General features: G+C 41.6%; 1 protein-coding gene and 5 non-coding genes across 6 annotated transcripts in view; 2 read left to right on the forward strand and 4 right to left on the reverse strand.

Moving 5' to 3' along the window:
- LOC123754561 (uncharacterized) overlaps window positions 1-17,365 on the reverse strand; it is a 125,096-nt gene that overhangs the window by 21,396 nt on the left and 86,335 nt on the right. The window contains 4 exon segments of the mRNA XM_069326762.1: window positions 4,172-4,269; window positions 5,179-5,288; window positions 5,979-6,050; window positions 6,418-6,557. Coding sequence (XP_069182863.1) covers window positions 4,172-4,269; window positions 5,179-5,288; window positions 5,979-6,050; window positions 6,418-6,557 — 420 coding nt within the window.
- Window positions 9,217-9,288, forward strand: TRNAE-CUC (transfer RNA glutamic acid (anticodon CUC)). The gene has a single exon. It is a non-coding gene; the product is annotated as a tRNA-Glu (tRNA).
- On the reverse strand, window positions 12,178-12,249 carry TRNAE-CUC (transfer RNA glutamic acid (anticodon CUC)). Its single transcript has one exon. It is a non-coding gene; the product is annotated as a tRNA-Glu (tRNA).
- Window positions 13,644-13,716, forward strand: TRNAM-CAU (transfer RNA methionine (anticodon CAU)). The gene has a single exon. It is a non-coding gene; the product is annotated as a tRNA-Met (tRNA).
- On the reverse strand, window positions 13,873-13,962 carry TRNAY-GUA (transfer RNA tyrosine (anticodon GUA)). Its single transcript is given in 2 exon segments — window positions 13,873-13,908; window positions 13,926-13,962. It is a non-coding gene; the product is annotated as a tRNA-Tyr (tRNA).
- Window positions 15,793-15,864, reverse strand: TRNAE-CUC (transfer RNA glutamic acid (anticodon CUC)). Its single transcript has one exon. It is a non-coding gene; the product is annotated as a tRNA-Glu (tRNA).

Raw genomic sequence — 17,365 nt, forward strand, 5'->3', positions numbered from 1 at the left:
AGAACTTGAATAATACGGGAATAAAAAAACTCACGCTTTTGAGGTTTGGTGTTGGGGAAAGCAATCTCACGAGGGCTATTAAGGCCACTTAAGAGCTTACTAACCTACCAACACGTATATACGTTAGTCCTCAACATTGTCCAGGACTAAAGTCCAGTTAAAGTGTATATACACCGAGAAGCGGAGTATACCTGTGGGTATACATGTCCCTGCTCCTTAGACTTACTGTGTAACTTATCAACTAGTCTACAGTAGTGGTATACATAAGGTTACAGCCGGGTGTGCCAGTAACAATACACATAATTACACAGCCGGGAACACTGGGTTCACCATGGTGCCGCGACAAAGGTGACCTCTCCTGATGTGTATCCTGAAGACACCATATCTCAATTCACGTTTTATAATACAAATCTTTGCACGTAAAACAAAATACAGAAACCATCCGACAAGTTATATTAAGACGTTAGTAGTAACAAATTAGCTTTAAGAAGAACACATTAAAAATTAGAGGCTTTATTTGTAAAAAAAAAAAATAATTATAATATAAACATTAACTGTCTTAGTAGCTGTGAACGGATTGAGATTGAGAAGTGTAGAGCCGCATAACTAACAAAAGTGAGACACTTTACAAACACATTTAAGTTTCCTGTTTCCAATTGTTGGGAAAAGGAAGCCTCAACCACTAGCCTTGACCAGGATGCAACCTACAACAGTTGCCTAGAACTCCCCAGTAACTGGATATACATGCTAGGTGAAGAGAGACATCAGGTGAAGGACACACACAGCAGGTATACAACGGCAAGGTGGAGCCAGTCGGCCACTTTGAATAACACGTTAGTGAATCTTGCTTATTTATTACCTTCGTCTCTTTCCCTCATCACAATCGACTGAGAATAGGTCCAGGTCGGACCGAAACGTCGTCGTCCCTTCACTTTCTAGTGTGTGGTCTGGTCAACATATTTCAGCCACGTTATTGTGACTCCTCGTCTGCACGTTGGTGAATAACACCAAATTGATTTCAAGTGAGGGAAGGAGGTGTAAATGGCTTGGTTGGGCAGGAGGCGCCGCTGCCCTCACCACACTGGGCACGTGATGCATGATCATGGGTCTTGTTACTCCCAGCCGCAGCGCTCAGGTATACTCACTCTACACTACTGGTATACTCCCTCACAACTCAGGCGCTGCAGTATACTCATTCCTCGTCACCAGTACCCCCCTCACAATTCCGGTAATGAGGTACACTCACACCCCCATCGTCAGCACACACCTTCACAATCTTATTCAGAAGTGAGCTATACTCACACACCGGTAGTATATACTCCCTCACAACTCACGCTGAGGTACACTCACAGCACATCACCAGTATACTCTCTCACAACTCTGGCTGTGAAGTATACTCACACGTAACACCAGTAAACTCCTTTACAACTTAGATAGTGAGGCATTCTCACAACTCAGGTGGTGAGGTATACTATCACAGCTCATACCACATTACCAGCATACTCCGTACCTTGTAATATTAAATGTAATGTAATTTTTGTCAACGGAAATAACATTTGTCAACAAATTGTGTGGGTTCCACACCACGCTGGAGACGGTACGCGTCACTTTGTTGATCGACTGGACAATTAAGCTTGTAAGAAAGTAAATACAGACTTTGACTTTGGACTATCAAATGAAATTATTAAGAAACATTCACATTAAAATGATTACTTCACATTCAAGAGAATTAAGAAGTGGCCAAAGACCCCGAAAACCCATGACAAGTTGCGTAATAATAGGTAATTTCTATGGTCAGGACAGGTATGGAACTCGGCAAGGTGATGTAGTCTTACTGGCTCACTATAGCCCGTGCTAAGGGACATTTCAGTCTGAGTAGCTAAAGCTAAAACAACAAATCGCCATATCTGTAAACACTGGTAAGTTACTGAAGCAATCTTCAAAAGGAAACTAGATTTATTTCTCCAAGGAGTGCCGGACCAACCGGGCTGTGGTGGGTATGTGGGCCTGCGGGCCGCTCCAAGCAACAGCCTAGTGGACCAAACTCTCAGAAGTCGAGCCTGGCCTCGAGCCGGGCTTGGGGAGTAGAAGAACTCCCAGAACCCCATCAACCAGGTATCAACCAGTCATTACCAGAAAATCGGACTTAATTGCGGCCCATACACACACACATACGGTAAGTGAGATGTCAGAGTATGCAATACGGCGTGAGAAGAGCAGTGGGAGCACACGTTCTCATTTTCAAATGATGCCAATCATCTTTAGTACTTATTTAGTAACGTGACGTTTGTGTGTCTTGAAGTTACTTGTTATTATCTCCCAATTATTAGGAGAGCAGGCGCCTGTACCAAGGCTTGGTACAGGCGTCTGTACCAAGGCTTGGTACAGGCGTCTGTACCAAGGCTTGGTACAGGCGTCTGTACCATGCACCATTTGGTTTAATTTGGAGTTTGGCTCTAGGCTTTAGCTAGGTCTATCAACTTCAGAAGGGTCATGAAAGTCACCGGAATGGCTTACTGCAAGTATAACCTGCCCGAAACGCTTTGCGTAATAGTGGCTTTAGGCATTGTATGTACTAGCTCTATCTATAAACCCATCAACTTTTGTATCTCACCTTGTATGTATGTACTTTACCTGAATAAATATTTATATTTGTATTTTGTATTTGTACTCAGTAAAGAACATGGGTGTAAACTACGGTAAACTCTGAGCGTATGTAAGACGAGATGCGGTACTCAACAGGTAAACTCTCTCACTCTTTGTGTCAGGGTATCCACAGGTCCCAATCATGTTACTTTGCCAGACTTTGATGATATGGCTGATTTATGTTAGCAAATTGTGTAACTAGTACATCAGTGCTGTAACTTGGGTAAACAAATTTGGGGTGGGTGGGGGGGGGGAGGTTACAGTTCCATACTCATTATGTACCTCTGTAACCTTTCTCCACTGCTCAAAAGATGGGCATGAGGGGGGGAGGGGTGCACAGTCAGTAAACTAAACAAAAAAACTCAAAACTGGATTATCTGATTTAGTTTCTTATAAAATATATTATGTGTTAATACCCACTTCAATACGTACAGCATAACTTTTTTTTTATTTGTATATTTACAGTTGTATTTTTATATACTATATTGGTATGCATGTGCAAATGTATCTTGTATAACATATGGACATGGGGTCTGCAAAATGAATTGTATTATTATTATCAAGATATATATACTTTAGTTACTCAAGACTGCAATAGTCAGCTATTTAAGAGCACGATACTCAGTGTATATTAATCGATAGAAAACGCTGCTACTTATATTTAAAAAAGAAAACGTATTTCGTAACGAAGTCATAGAAAACGTGCAAATCACTAAACATATACTACGGTAAATAATCGTTGATTTCCTAATACATATTCTTAATATTTTCGGAAGACGGAAAATAAGAACGCGGCACAGAGAGTAAAAAGCAACATAAGACTAAGAATGTTTAAGGGTAAATTCGGCATTTGTCACATGTATATTACTGTATAATGGGATATATTAATGTATATTACTTGCGTAGTTCCCAGTCGATCAGTACTCCGCGGAGATCTTAGTATACCATCAGGATAAACAATTGTTGTGTCTATCTTTCAGATGCTTTGATTTCAGTGGCAAGGAACGTCTGTGTTGTGTTGTTAATTGATGGAGTTCTGTGTTGCTAATTCTGACCCACAAAATTCTGCTCACTAAATCTATTGATGCATTCTATTAGTAATGGGTATTCCATCTAATGGTATAATTGATGGGTATATGGCGTTCAGGGTAACACAACGTGACATATAGATGGGTTGGTGTCTCTGGCGCTTAATTATACTCGAGTGAGTGCATGTAGTCCATAGTAATGTGAGAGTTCCTCCTCGAGTGAGTGCATGTAATCCACAGGACTGTGAGAGGAGCTCCTCGAGTGAGTGCATGTAGCCTACAGGACTGTGAGAGTTTCTCCTCGAGTGAGTGCATGTAGCCTACATAAATGTAAGAGGTGCTTCTCTAGCAAGTGCATTCGAGCAATATATGGTAAATGAAAACCCTCCCCACATATGACAGACATGAGCGGTGAGGGCGCGCATAGAGAGAAGCAGGTGAGGAGTAGAGAGGTGAGGACAGAGTATGTCCTCACCTCTGTACTCTTAGAGACGTACACTTAGTGATGCGCTGGCCGTTGCGCATGATCTTGGTGGCTTCCTGACTCAGGCCGGGGTCCACGATGTTCTGGCTCCCCAGCGTCGCCTGCACCAGGCTGACCAACACAACAATGTTACACTTTAGTAATGTCTTCTCACAGACATAGTAACGTAGGATAAACGCCCACACTGGGGTATATGTGTGAAATTGATGTAAGGGATTTACACCAAGTCTTTCGCAGTCTCCTGAGTGCTTTGTCGAGGTCTGAGTGTGTGGTGAGGACCAGACTTACATCTCAACGTCTAATGACGTTGAGATGTAAGTCTCGTCCTAATCACACACTCAGACTTGACAAGGCACTCAGGAGACTGCGAAAGACTTAGTGCAAATCTCTTACATCAATTTCACATATATACCCAAGTGTGAGTTTTTATCCCATAATATTTCACTTATTCTTAACAACAAAATGACAATTAAGATCTCGATTAACAACCAATATAAAGTTATAACTTTAAAAATAATTAACACTTTATTCCAACACAACCTGATACCAAAATTATTCACCTACTGAACATAAGAATACCATACATGGCATGGTATGAAGAAAGCCACAGAAAAGCCCCCATTGGCCCAGACGAGGCAGCTCCTATTTACATCCACCCAAACTCATTCTACATATATAGCCTTCACTTGAAACTCTCAGTGAAACACACATTTTATACTTAAATATTTCGAATTATGTTTGGTGTTGATATATTTAAAAACCTTCTTTTATATTACAACTGAGTTGATAAAGACACAGATATATATATATGTGTGTGTGTGTGTGTGTGTGTGTGTGTGTGTGTGTGTGTGTGTGTGTGCGTGCGTGTGCGTGCGTGCGTGCGTGCGTGTGTGTGTGTGTGTGTGTGTGTGTGTGTGTGTATGTGTGTGTGTGTGTGTGTGTGTGTGTGTGTGTGTGTGTGTGTGTGTGTGTGTGTGTGTGTGTGTGTGTGTGTGTGTGTGTGTGTGTGTGTGTACGAACCAGTTGATCTTCTGCTCCCTGGTCTTGATCCTGCCCTTGATGGGGAAGCGTATAGATGAGGTCTGACTCTTGTTCATCTCGTTCAGTACTCGCTTCTCAGACGCCCGTACCTGTACAAGTATTGTAAACAAATACAATTTGAGAGATATCAAGCGAAGAATATAATTACATCATGCGTGGTATATAATTACACCATGCATGGTATAATTATAATGCTGCACCACGCATGCAGCATTAACATATAAGTAAACCTCAAAATGTTAGTTTAGAAGAGTTGAAACTTGAGCAAAAATAGGCCAGCCAAGGAAACGGTTAAGTGGGGATATTTGTTGTGTACATATAAACGCTCGTATTTATACTTACACAATACAATAATACAATAGTGCATTATGGTACACAGGTGTACAATAATTTAATTACAAGTATAACTTATAATCCTTCTTTCAATGTTTGTGTTGTGTACATTATTTTGAATATATGATATAAAGTGCTTGCAGCACTGGTATTACTTTCTTGAGTGACCATGTAAACACAGACTAAAGAACTTATCAAGTGCTTATAAAACATGGTAGCTACAGCCCAGTGTACGTTTATGCATTTGGAGGCCTGCTTTGCTTACCTTTAAACAGCGAGACACTACATCACAGAACTTCCGACAGCCAGACACAAGTCATACCTTGATGTCCCAAAACTCCCGACAGCCAGACACTAGTCATACCTTAATGTCCCATAACTTCCGACAGCCAGCACTAGTCATACCTTGATGTCCCAAAACTCCCTACAGCCAGCACTAGTCATACCTTGATATCCCAGAACTCCCTACAGCCAGATACCGCCTCCACCAACTCCTTCAGACTCTCATCTCCCTTCAGCTGTAGAAGAAAGTTGTTGATTTACTTAATGTAAAATATAGGAACTACTTTAAGTATTAATAATTGAAGAATACATAAATTATATGTTTAATAAGATACACTCTTAAAGAGAAGACCGTTACAACGTAAGTCGTTACTTGAATTATATTAAAACCTCAATAAACTTAACGTAAAGCTTTATACTTACCTATGTAAGTAGTAATAGTGTAATCGATTAAAAGATTAAGCACAGAGAAACCTCACGTGAGCCTTTATGAGGGATGAGGGGTAGGACATCACGTGACCATACATAACACTGAGCATGAGAAGCATTATGAGGGGAGGATGTGAGGTGTACGGGTGACGGGTTGACGGGTGACATACTGACCTGGATGAAGGTGTTCATGGTGTTGAAGGAGACGCAGTACCTGGCCATCAGTCGGCCGGGCTGGGTAGGTCTCACATCCACCTCACTCATCACGATGAGTCCGGCCTGGGCCAAGGCGTTCACCTCCCTTGTGCACATCTCTGTAACATCACACCTCGTTATTGTCTCACATCTCTCAGGTCCTCAACCACACCCACACACACACAAGGTGCACAACAACACCCCCCACACACACAAGGTGCACAACCTCACACACACACACACACACAAGGTGCACAACCTCACACACACACACACAAGGTGCACAACCTCACACACACACACACACAAGGTGCACAACCTCACACACACACACACAAGGTGCACAACCTCACACACACACACACACACAAGGTGCACAATCCTCACACACACACACACACAAGGTGCACAACCTCACACACACACACACACAAGGTGCACAACCTCACACACACACACACACAAGGTGCACAACCTCACACACACACACACACAAGGTGCACAAGCCTCACACACACACACACACAAGGTGAACAACCTCACACACACACACACACAAGGTGCACAACCTCACACACACACACACACAAGGTGCACAACCTCACACACACACACACACAAGGTGCACAACCTCACACACACACACACACACACAAGGTGCACAACCTCACACACACACACACACACACAAGGTGCACAACCTCACACACACACACACACAAGGTGCACAACCTCACACACACACACACACAAGGTGCACAACCTCACACACACACACACACAAGGTGCACAACCTCACACACACACACACACACAAGGTGCACAACCTCACACACACACACACACACAAGGTGCACAACCTCACACACACACACACACAAGGTGCACAACCTCACACACACACACACAAGGTGCACAACCTCACACACACACACACAAGGTGCACAACCTCACACACACACACACACACAAGGTGCACAACCACACACACACACACACACAAGGTGCACAACCACACCCATACCTGCGAGGAGATTAGGTGTATCTCCTATAAATTTATCTCATACAACATATTAATTGCTCAATTTCACGAATTGAGTGATTTTTGTATTAGGATGTTGGCAGTCTCCCAGATGAATGTTGAGTGGCCGAGGAGACGCTCGTCTCAAGGACGTCTTGAGGAGCGGAAGTGGTCAATTAGCAGCGTAATCCTCTCTCTTCCTCTAAGTATGTGAGGTTCGTCTTCCTCGTTTGTTTTCTCTACTCATCATTTATATATATATATATATATATATATATATATATATATATATATATATATATATATATATATATATATATGTATTTTGGAAGAGACCGGGCTATAGCCTCAGAGAAGAAAATAGGCAGCATTCAGATAATTTTTGTTTTTGTGAGTGTTTCTCTTACCACACACACACACACACACACACGCACACACACACACACACACACACACACACACACACACACACACACACACACACACACACGCACACACACACACACACACACGCACACACACACACGCACACACACACACACACACACACACACACACACACACACACACACACACACGCACACACACACACGCACACACACACACACACACACACACACACACACACACACACACACACGCACACACACACACACACACACACACACACACACACACACACACACACACGCACACACACACACACACACACACACACACACACACACACACACACGCACACACACACACACACACACACACACACGCACACACACACACACACACACACACACACACACACACACACACGCACACACACACACACACACACACACACACACACACACACACACACACACGCACACACACACACACACACACACACACACACACACACACACGCACACACACACACACACACACACACACACACACACACACACACACACACACACACGCACACACACACACACACACACACACACACACACACACACACACACACACACACACACGCACACACACACACACACACACACACACACACGCACGTGTGTGTGGTCTTTGACAATGAAACATAAGCAGGAAGTTACCGCCGAGATAATGGGCAAGTAAACACAACATAGGTTTACCCGTACATGCACACTACCCGTACATGCACACTACCCGTACATGCACACTACCCGTACATGCACACTACCCGTACATGCACACTACCCGTACATGCACACTACCCGTACATGCACACTACCCGTACATGCACACTACCCGTACATGCACACTACCCGTACATGCACACTACCCGTACATGCACACTACCCGTACATGCACACTACCCGTACATGCACACTACCCGTACATGCACACTACCCGTACATGCACACTACCCGTACATGCACACTACCCGTACATGCACACTACCCGTACATGCACACTACCCGTACATGCACACTACCCGTACATGCACACTACCCGTACATGCACACTACCCGTACATGCACACTACCCGTACATGCACACTACCCGTACATGCACACTACCCGTACATGCACACTACCCGTACATGCACACTACCCGTACATGCACACTACCCGTACATGCACACTACCCGTACATGCACACTACCCGTACATGCACACTACCCGTACATGCACACTACCCGTACATGCACACTACCCGTACATGCACACTACCCGTACATACTAAGGCAGAAAATTAAGATAATATTAAATGAAAATCAGAAGACGGTTCCCATATCCCGTGTTGTCTAGTGGCTAGGATACGCGGCTCTCACCCGCGAGGCCCGGGTTCGATTCCCGGCACGGGAAACCTTTTAATATATCCAATCTACATATCGTTCTAAGCCCGGCTAGTGTAGGCTAGTTTAGGGATGCTCTCTTTAAGTCATTACATGTCTCCAGGTTATCTTGAGGTTATCTTGAGATGATTTCGGGGCTTTAGTGTCCCCGCGGCCCGGTCCTCGACCAGGCCTCCACCCCCAGGAAGCAGCCCGTGACAGCTAACTAACTCCCAGGTACCTATTTACTGCTAGGTAACAGGGGCATTCAGGGTGAAAGAAACTTTGCCCATTTGTTTCTGCCTCGTGCGGGAATCGAACCCGCGCCACAGAGGTTGTCTCAAGAGTTTTATGTGTGTGTTGATCTGGCGCGAGGGAGGAGGGAACGTAATAAATAATAATAATAACCCAAACATTCCCTCTAATGCGTTATGTGGGGTTTCCTCCGAGGTTAAGGGTCCCCTTCTTCCAGCCAGAGGTGGTTACCTTGAGGTGCTTCCGGAGCTTAGCGTCCCCGCGGCCCGGTCGTCGACCAGGCCTCCTGGTTGCTGGACTGATCAACCAGGCTGTTGGACGCGGCTGCTCGCACCCTGACGTATGAGTCACAGCCTGGTACCTGGTACTCCCTTCTATAATAATAATAATAATAATCATAATAATAATAATTATTATTATTATTATTATTATTATTATTATTATTATTATATATTTTCCTAGAAGGTACAATGGGTTGTGAATGCACATATTTTGGTGATCAAATGAAGTATTCTCACAGCCAGGCATTAGCGTTTCAAACAAGTCTTAAATATAACACAAAACTTGTAATGAATGTTTAAGTTACGAGATAAATCTGTCAATCTTGGGCAAGAAATAAATTTAGTGACAGGTATATAATAAGAAATTAAGAAATATTGTATTTAGCATAATTACTATATTTTATATTTATTTTATAGATTTATATATACAAGATGGTATATTGGGTTTGTGAGAGTACATAACATGGGGGTGTTTACATTCTTGCAAAGCCACTAATATGCACAGCGTTTCTGGCAAGTCCCTAATCTAACAGATAATTATTAATAGGTACATTGTAGCAAAATTTGCGTTCAACTTAATAACTATGATATAAGTTGATGGGAGTGATTACAATGTTGCCTGTCTTAGACACTAATATTTGGGGAGAGGGTAGCACAAGATACAGTGTGAGTTTGAAGCACAAAGTAGGAAACTACGAGGATGAAATTAGGTTACTTTTTACACACAGAAATCACAATAGCGTGATGCATCAAATGAACAAATCCACAAGGGCCGTGACGAGGATTCGAACCTACGTCCGAATCGATCCTAAGTAGGCGAACCTACGTCCGTCCAACTTAGGTTACTTTTGATTTTACTTTTGAATAAGGCACAGCTAGGACAGTTTTTTAATTCGTTAGGGAAGTGAGTTCCATAGACTAGGATCCATTTATTTTCATAGAGTGTTTGCACAGATTTAATTTGAAACTGGGGACACCAAAGAGGTATTTATTTCTGGTGTGGTGATCATGGGTTCTATTACATCTGTCAAGGAGGAGTTTCAGATCAGGATTAGCATTTAGGAACAATGTTTTGTACACGTAAATGGCACAAGATAATGTGTGGAGTGAGTTTATGTTTAGCATATTTAGGGATTTAAACAGAGGGGCTGTGTGTTGTCTGAAAACAGAGTTTGTTATTGTTCTGATAGCAGACTTTTGCTGGGTGATGATGGGCTTGAGGTAATTTGCAGTAGTTGAACCCCATGGATAGATACCGTATGTAAGATAGGGATAGATTAGCGAGTAGTATAATGAGAGGAGAGCAGAGTAGGGAACATGTGAAGTATAAATACCACAATCGAATATTTTGGAATGAGTCCATGTTTAGAATGTTATATTTCTGATTGTTGATTATTTGCTGGGTTTGAGGCAGTTTGAGGTGGTTGAACCCCATACACAGATACAGCATACAAATTAAATGGTGGATAAATACTGTATGAGAATGTATTACCTGATAATTTGTAAAGTATATCAGCAGTTTTAAGAGACTTTCTTTTGAACCTAAACGTTGTATGTGTGAACTGACGATAAGTCTCTTGTCTATACACAGGCCTAGGAACTTTACCTTACTTTTACTATCAATGTTTCCATTGTCTACCTGAAGGTTTATTATATGCAGACTTTACCTCACTCCCATACCTCTACCCTTTCTTACCTTACTCCTATCCTTAAACCTAGTCACCTCTCTCACTCTCTTACTTTATAAACTGACTGTCTCTACCATTTTGTGTTCATGACAAGACTTGATAATGGACAAAGACGGACAGAAATGTCGTCAATTCCTTTATTTTGAGATTTGAAGGGTTATCGTCTGCAATAGTTGATGATATCTGTGAGTTTTTAGTAGGAGCACTGGACTAATTAATAGTCTGGCTAGCAATGGAGCAATGGAAATACTGAGCCATGACATAACTGTATGTGTGTCTCAAATTGCTGTTCTTCTCTCTTCCATCTCTCAGAATGTGAGGGCGGACTGTCAGTGTTAAACTCCACGTTAATCACGCGTCATATTTGACTGTTAACTCTATGAACGACACCATGAAAATGGCCAAAGGGTGTTCATAATTGTGTATATTTCTTAAAACATTTAACTTAGGCCTACCCGGACCAGCCTATGCCTGTCCCATATCGCCAGACCATTAACTAAACTATCAACAGCCCGCTATCCAAACCAGTATTTACCTACATCTTTTCAGCATCTGAACTTCTCTTCTGTGTATCCATTATATTACATATTACAGTGGTAACTGAACACTTGTTGTTTATGATGTTTAGTCTACACAGTTTATACTTTAATTATATACATTTCATTTGTATAAAGTACAAGCGAATTAGCATAAAGTTTCCCGTGCCGGGAATCGAACCCGGGCCTCGCGGGTGAGAGCCGCGTATCCTAGCCACTAGACAACACGGGAGATGATATTAGTACATCCACTATCAATAAAGAAATTAAGAAATACAACGAACATTATAATGAGAGTTCAAGTGATCGTACGGGGCCTGGCGTTTTGGCCAGTGACGTCACAGTGACTTGAAAATAAATAAATAAATATATATATATACATATATATATATATATATATATATATACACCAGTGGTGGTACCCCCCTATATAATATATATATATATATATATATATATATATATATATATATATATATATATATATATATATATATTTATATATATATATGTCGTACCTAGTAGCCAGAACGCACTTCTCAGCCTACTATGCAAGGCCCGATTTGCCTAATAAGCCAAGTTTTCATGAAATAATTGTTTTTCGACTACCTAACCTACCTAACCTAACCTAACCTAACTTTTTCGGTTACCTAACCTAACCTAACCTATAAAGATAGGATAGGTTAGGTTAGGTAGGGTTGGTTAGGTTCGGTCATATATCTACGTTAATTTTAACTCCAATAAAAAAATTGACCTTATACATAATGAAATGGGTAGCTTTATCATTTCATAAGAAAAAAATTAGAGAAAATAAATTAATTCAGGAAAACTTGGCTTATTAGGCAAATCCGGCCATGCATAGTAGGCCGAGTACGACGTTCTGGCTACTAGGTACGACATATATATATATATATATATATATATATATATATATATATATATATATATATATATATATATATATATATATATATATATATATATATATATATATATATGCGGAAAATCCAGAGAAATATGAAATGAGGTGTTCCTCATTTCATATTTCTCTGTGGATTTTCCGCATAAAATGATCAGTGTTTTTTGATCGTCAATTATATATATATATATATATATATATATATATATATATATATATATATATATATATATATATATATATATATATATATATATATATATGTGTGTGTGTGTGTATATAAATATCTTCACAAGATTGTCATTTGCTGAGCTAAACGAACTAGAGGGTTCAGTTCCTGAACCATTAATGTGCCTCTTTAACTCTTTCCACTACCGCTCACGGGATGGGTATAGGGTGCATAATAAAGCAAGCAATTGAAATTTGCCACTCCCAAGCAACCTACCTAACTTACCGAGACCGACAGGTATTATCGACACCCCTAACACACCAGGAACACGTAAGTATTACGCTGCTTTTTATCTTTACTAAGTCAGTAATTTTGACGGTTTGGTCGAAGCCGTTAAGAATAAGATTAATTATGTACAAGGGCTGAGGCGCAACATACAGGCAACTACATATCTAATATATAGGAAAATACAATGAATAAAGTGCCGGCAGACTGTACCATACATTTCAATTCTCAGCAAAATAGACATATCACTCAAGCCTCGATGGCGCAGTAGGCAGCGCGTGAGTCTCATAATCTCAAGGTCGTGAGTTCGATCCTCACTCGGGGCAAGTGTTTTATGCTGGGTAATGTATCGACAGTATTAGAAACAGAATGAACAGTGCTGTACAGATTGCATTTTTATTATGTATCTATGTTTAACATCTATTAATCGTGATTACTTTGGAGATATTGCCAGAAAATGGCAGTTTGAACAATAAACACTATCCTTCGAACCGGATTCGAACCAGTGACCTATGGATGTCTGCCTCAGTACCAACTACAGTCCACCGCTCTACCAACTGAGCTATCGAAGGAACGAGTAGATAAAATCTTCCACAAATACTTCTCCAGAAAATCTATACATAAAACTTGTTTTTTGTTATTTGCCGCAACTTTTTATATAACGTTTTACCAAATTTTTACTGAGACACCATCTCTGGTGGCCTCGATAGGAACAGGAAGCCGGTGGCTTGTCAATGAGGCTCCTCCCCCCCCCCCTCATTGTTCTGGGGAAGTTTTACAGCTGAATTTTAAATTGAAACACGTTGCTGGTGATTATGGGCCGCGAGGATACTTGCGCCAGATGTGCCCTAAAGTTCCTGTGATGAGAAAACACAAAACCTTGCGGATAACTGACGCCTGTAAGCGGAAGACTACTGAGTCTCTTACGGCAGATGAACACGCTATGAGGCAGATGCTTGGCGACATATGGTGTCCGCTAAGGAGAGAGACACAAGCCCCACACAGAGAACCACGCGACTGAACGACCCCCTAGACAATAAAGGCGTCTTGTAACTCTGAGTAGTCGAACAAACTCGTTACTGAAAGGCAGAATGGCGATGACCTCTCCTATATTAAAGCCCGTTCGGCAAAAACGCAAAACGTCTTCCAGTGACCTTCCGTGTAGCAAGAGCCAGACGCCCACTACGCCCAAAGGGACACACCAGGAGCCCACCTACACCCGGGGGACACACCAGGAGCCCACCTACACCCGCCAACTCCCGGCACCTCTGGACCCAGCCGGACACTGTCTCTCCGTCCCAAGAGCCAAACAGAAAACCGAGAACCAAGCTATCACCTTCCCTGTGACGCCAGGCGATAAGTGCGCCAGGCGTCAGAATGGCTCAACTCCCCCACTCAGTAGCCCCAAGAAGACAGCAGTGGCACTTCCCTACACCAAGAAAGACCACAAGATACCAAACCGCAAACCTTTTCTTACCTCCCAGGAATAAGAATATTAAATATCCACCCATACTATCACAGGTGCTGCCTAATCATAGCTAGAGGCCTGAGGCTGAGAGCGACTGCTACTTGAGAGAAAGTACTCTCCAGCCTGCGCTGTGTACACTCTCATTATATGCATTAAATAACGCAAATACATAAGTGGGCCGTCAAGAAACCGTTCAACCTTTGGATGTTGATTGTACTCTCATTATAGAGTTGAGCTGGTGATGGTCTCATTATAGATGAACTAGTGATGGTCTCATTATAGAGATGAGCTGGTGATGGTCTCATTATAGAGATGAGCTGGTGATGGTCTCATTATAGAGATGAGCTGGTGATGGTCTCATTATAGAGATGAGCTGGTGATGGTCTCATTATAGATGAACTAGTGATGGTCTCATTATAGAGATGAGCTGGTGATGGTCTCATTATAGATGAACTAGTGATGGTCTCATTATAGAGATGAGCTGGTGATGGTCTCATTATAGAGATGAGCTGGTGATGGTCTCATTATAGAGATGAACTAGTGATGGTCTCATTATAGAGATGAACTAGTGATGGTCTCAGTATAGGGAGGTGTTAGGGATTTCTCAGTACAAAGATCTGCTGGTAACGTATCATTACAGAGATGTGTTAATGAGAGTGTTATCATACAGGGTGTTCACAAAGTCTCACATCATTTGTATAGCTACATTTTCTGAAACAGTAAAAAATACATAGACAAATGTGGTACTTTGTAGCCACCCGGTACATACTACACCAAACATATAGCACTCTACCCAGTTCAGTATATGCCTACTGACTTTGAGCTAATAATCACGTTTTCTCTACGTTCTGAGGATTATTATCTAGGCTATAATTACTAGGTTATTTCAGAGAGCTACATGAGTAATCTGATGATACAATAATCAAAAAAGATTTTCCCGTGCCGGGAATCGAACCCGGGCCTCGCGGGTGAGAGCCGCGTATCCTAGCCACTAGACAACACGGGATATAGGATGTCAGCCAGCAGTTTATAATTATTATCATGCATTTTAGGACACCTCTGGCACGGTTATTTTTGTTAGTTAAAAAATACTTTGAACTTATATAGATTACATAAAACATTTTGACATTTTGGCTGTATACCTGAATTTACTTGAGAGCCACTCTCTCTCTGGTGGCCTCGAAGGTGACAGGAAGCCGGCGGCTGACAAAGGTCCGCTCCATTGTCCTTGAGGATTTTTAATGCTGTAACTTGCTTAGCTAAACTAATATTGGGGTTCAATTTCTACACGAGTCCATATACGTGCTCCTCTAACCTTCCCACCTCTCAGGATGGGCCAGCATATGTATAATACATGAAAATACAAACACTCTCTCCCCTACATGTGCCCAAGACCTCACCTCGATCATTTATTTATATATATATATATTTATTTATTTTATTTATTTATTTTATTTATTTATTTTATTTATTTATTTATATATATACAAGAAGGTACATTGGGTTTGTGAGAATACATTGGATAGTACAGTATTTACATTCTTGTAAAGCCACTAGTACGCACAGCGTTTCGGGCAGGTCCTTAATCTAGCAGATAATATATAAGCAGTATATTAATAATGTTATTATATATATATATATTCATATATAAGCAGTGTATTCATGTCATATGTAATATAATATGCTTGCAGGGACACGCACGCCCGTACACACACACCGTGAAGGGCCGCTACACAATATTGGCATAGCCAGTTACAGGGGGCAGCATCTTTGGATTCTGGCCAATGGGGGCTGCATCTTTGGATTCTGGCCAATGGGGGCTGCATCTTTGGATTCTGGCCAATGGGAGCTGCATCTTTGGATAAAGAGCATCTGTATCCTGCATATTGGAAACAGACCATTTTTGGCTGCACTTTGACATAAATGCCAGTTGTGGCTGCACCTCTGGATAACGGCAAAATGTGGCTGCTCATTTGGAGGCCAATCGTGACTGTACCTTCCTAAACAGGACCAATTGGACTGCACCTTTGAAAAAAGGCCAAATGGGCTGCATATTTGGTGGATGGAGGCATAGAGAATGCACTATACACACACATGTGCAAAGGCATGCTACACAATGGCTTCCGGAAGTGAGAAACAAGAGTTACTTGGAGATATCAGAAGTGTTAAACATGCCTAAACTAGAAGACAGGAGAAAAAAGGTGATATGATCACCATTTACAAAATACTAACAGGAATCGACCAAATTGATAAAGAGGAATTCCAGAAACCAACTTAAAAAAAAAACAAGAGAACACAAATTTAAGCTAAGGAAACAAAGGTGCCGAAAAAAATATTAGAAATTTATATTTTGCAAACAGACGATTGGAACAAGTTAGGCTAGAAGGTGGTGGAGGCCAAAACCGTCAGTAGTTTCAGAGCGTTATACGACAAAGAGTACTGGGAAGACGGGACACCACGAGTGTAGCTCTCATCCTGTAACTACACTTTGGTAATTACACACACAC

This window comes from Procambarus clarkii, chromosome 18 (assembly GCF_040958095.1).
Source record: "Procambarus clarkii isolate CNS0578487 chromosome 18, FALCON_Pclarkii_2.0, whole genome shotgun sequence".
NCBI lineage: Eukaryota > Metazoa > Arthropoda > Malacostraca > Decapoda > Cambaridae > Procambarus > Procambarus clarkii.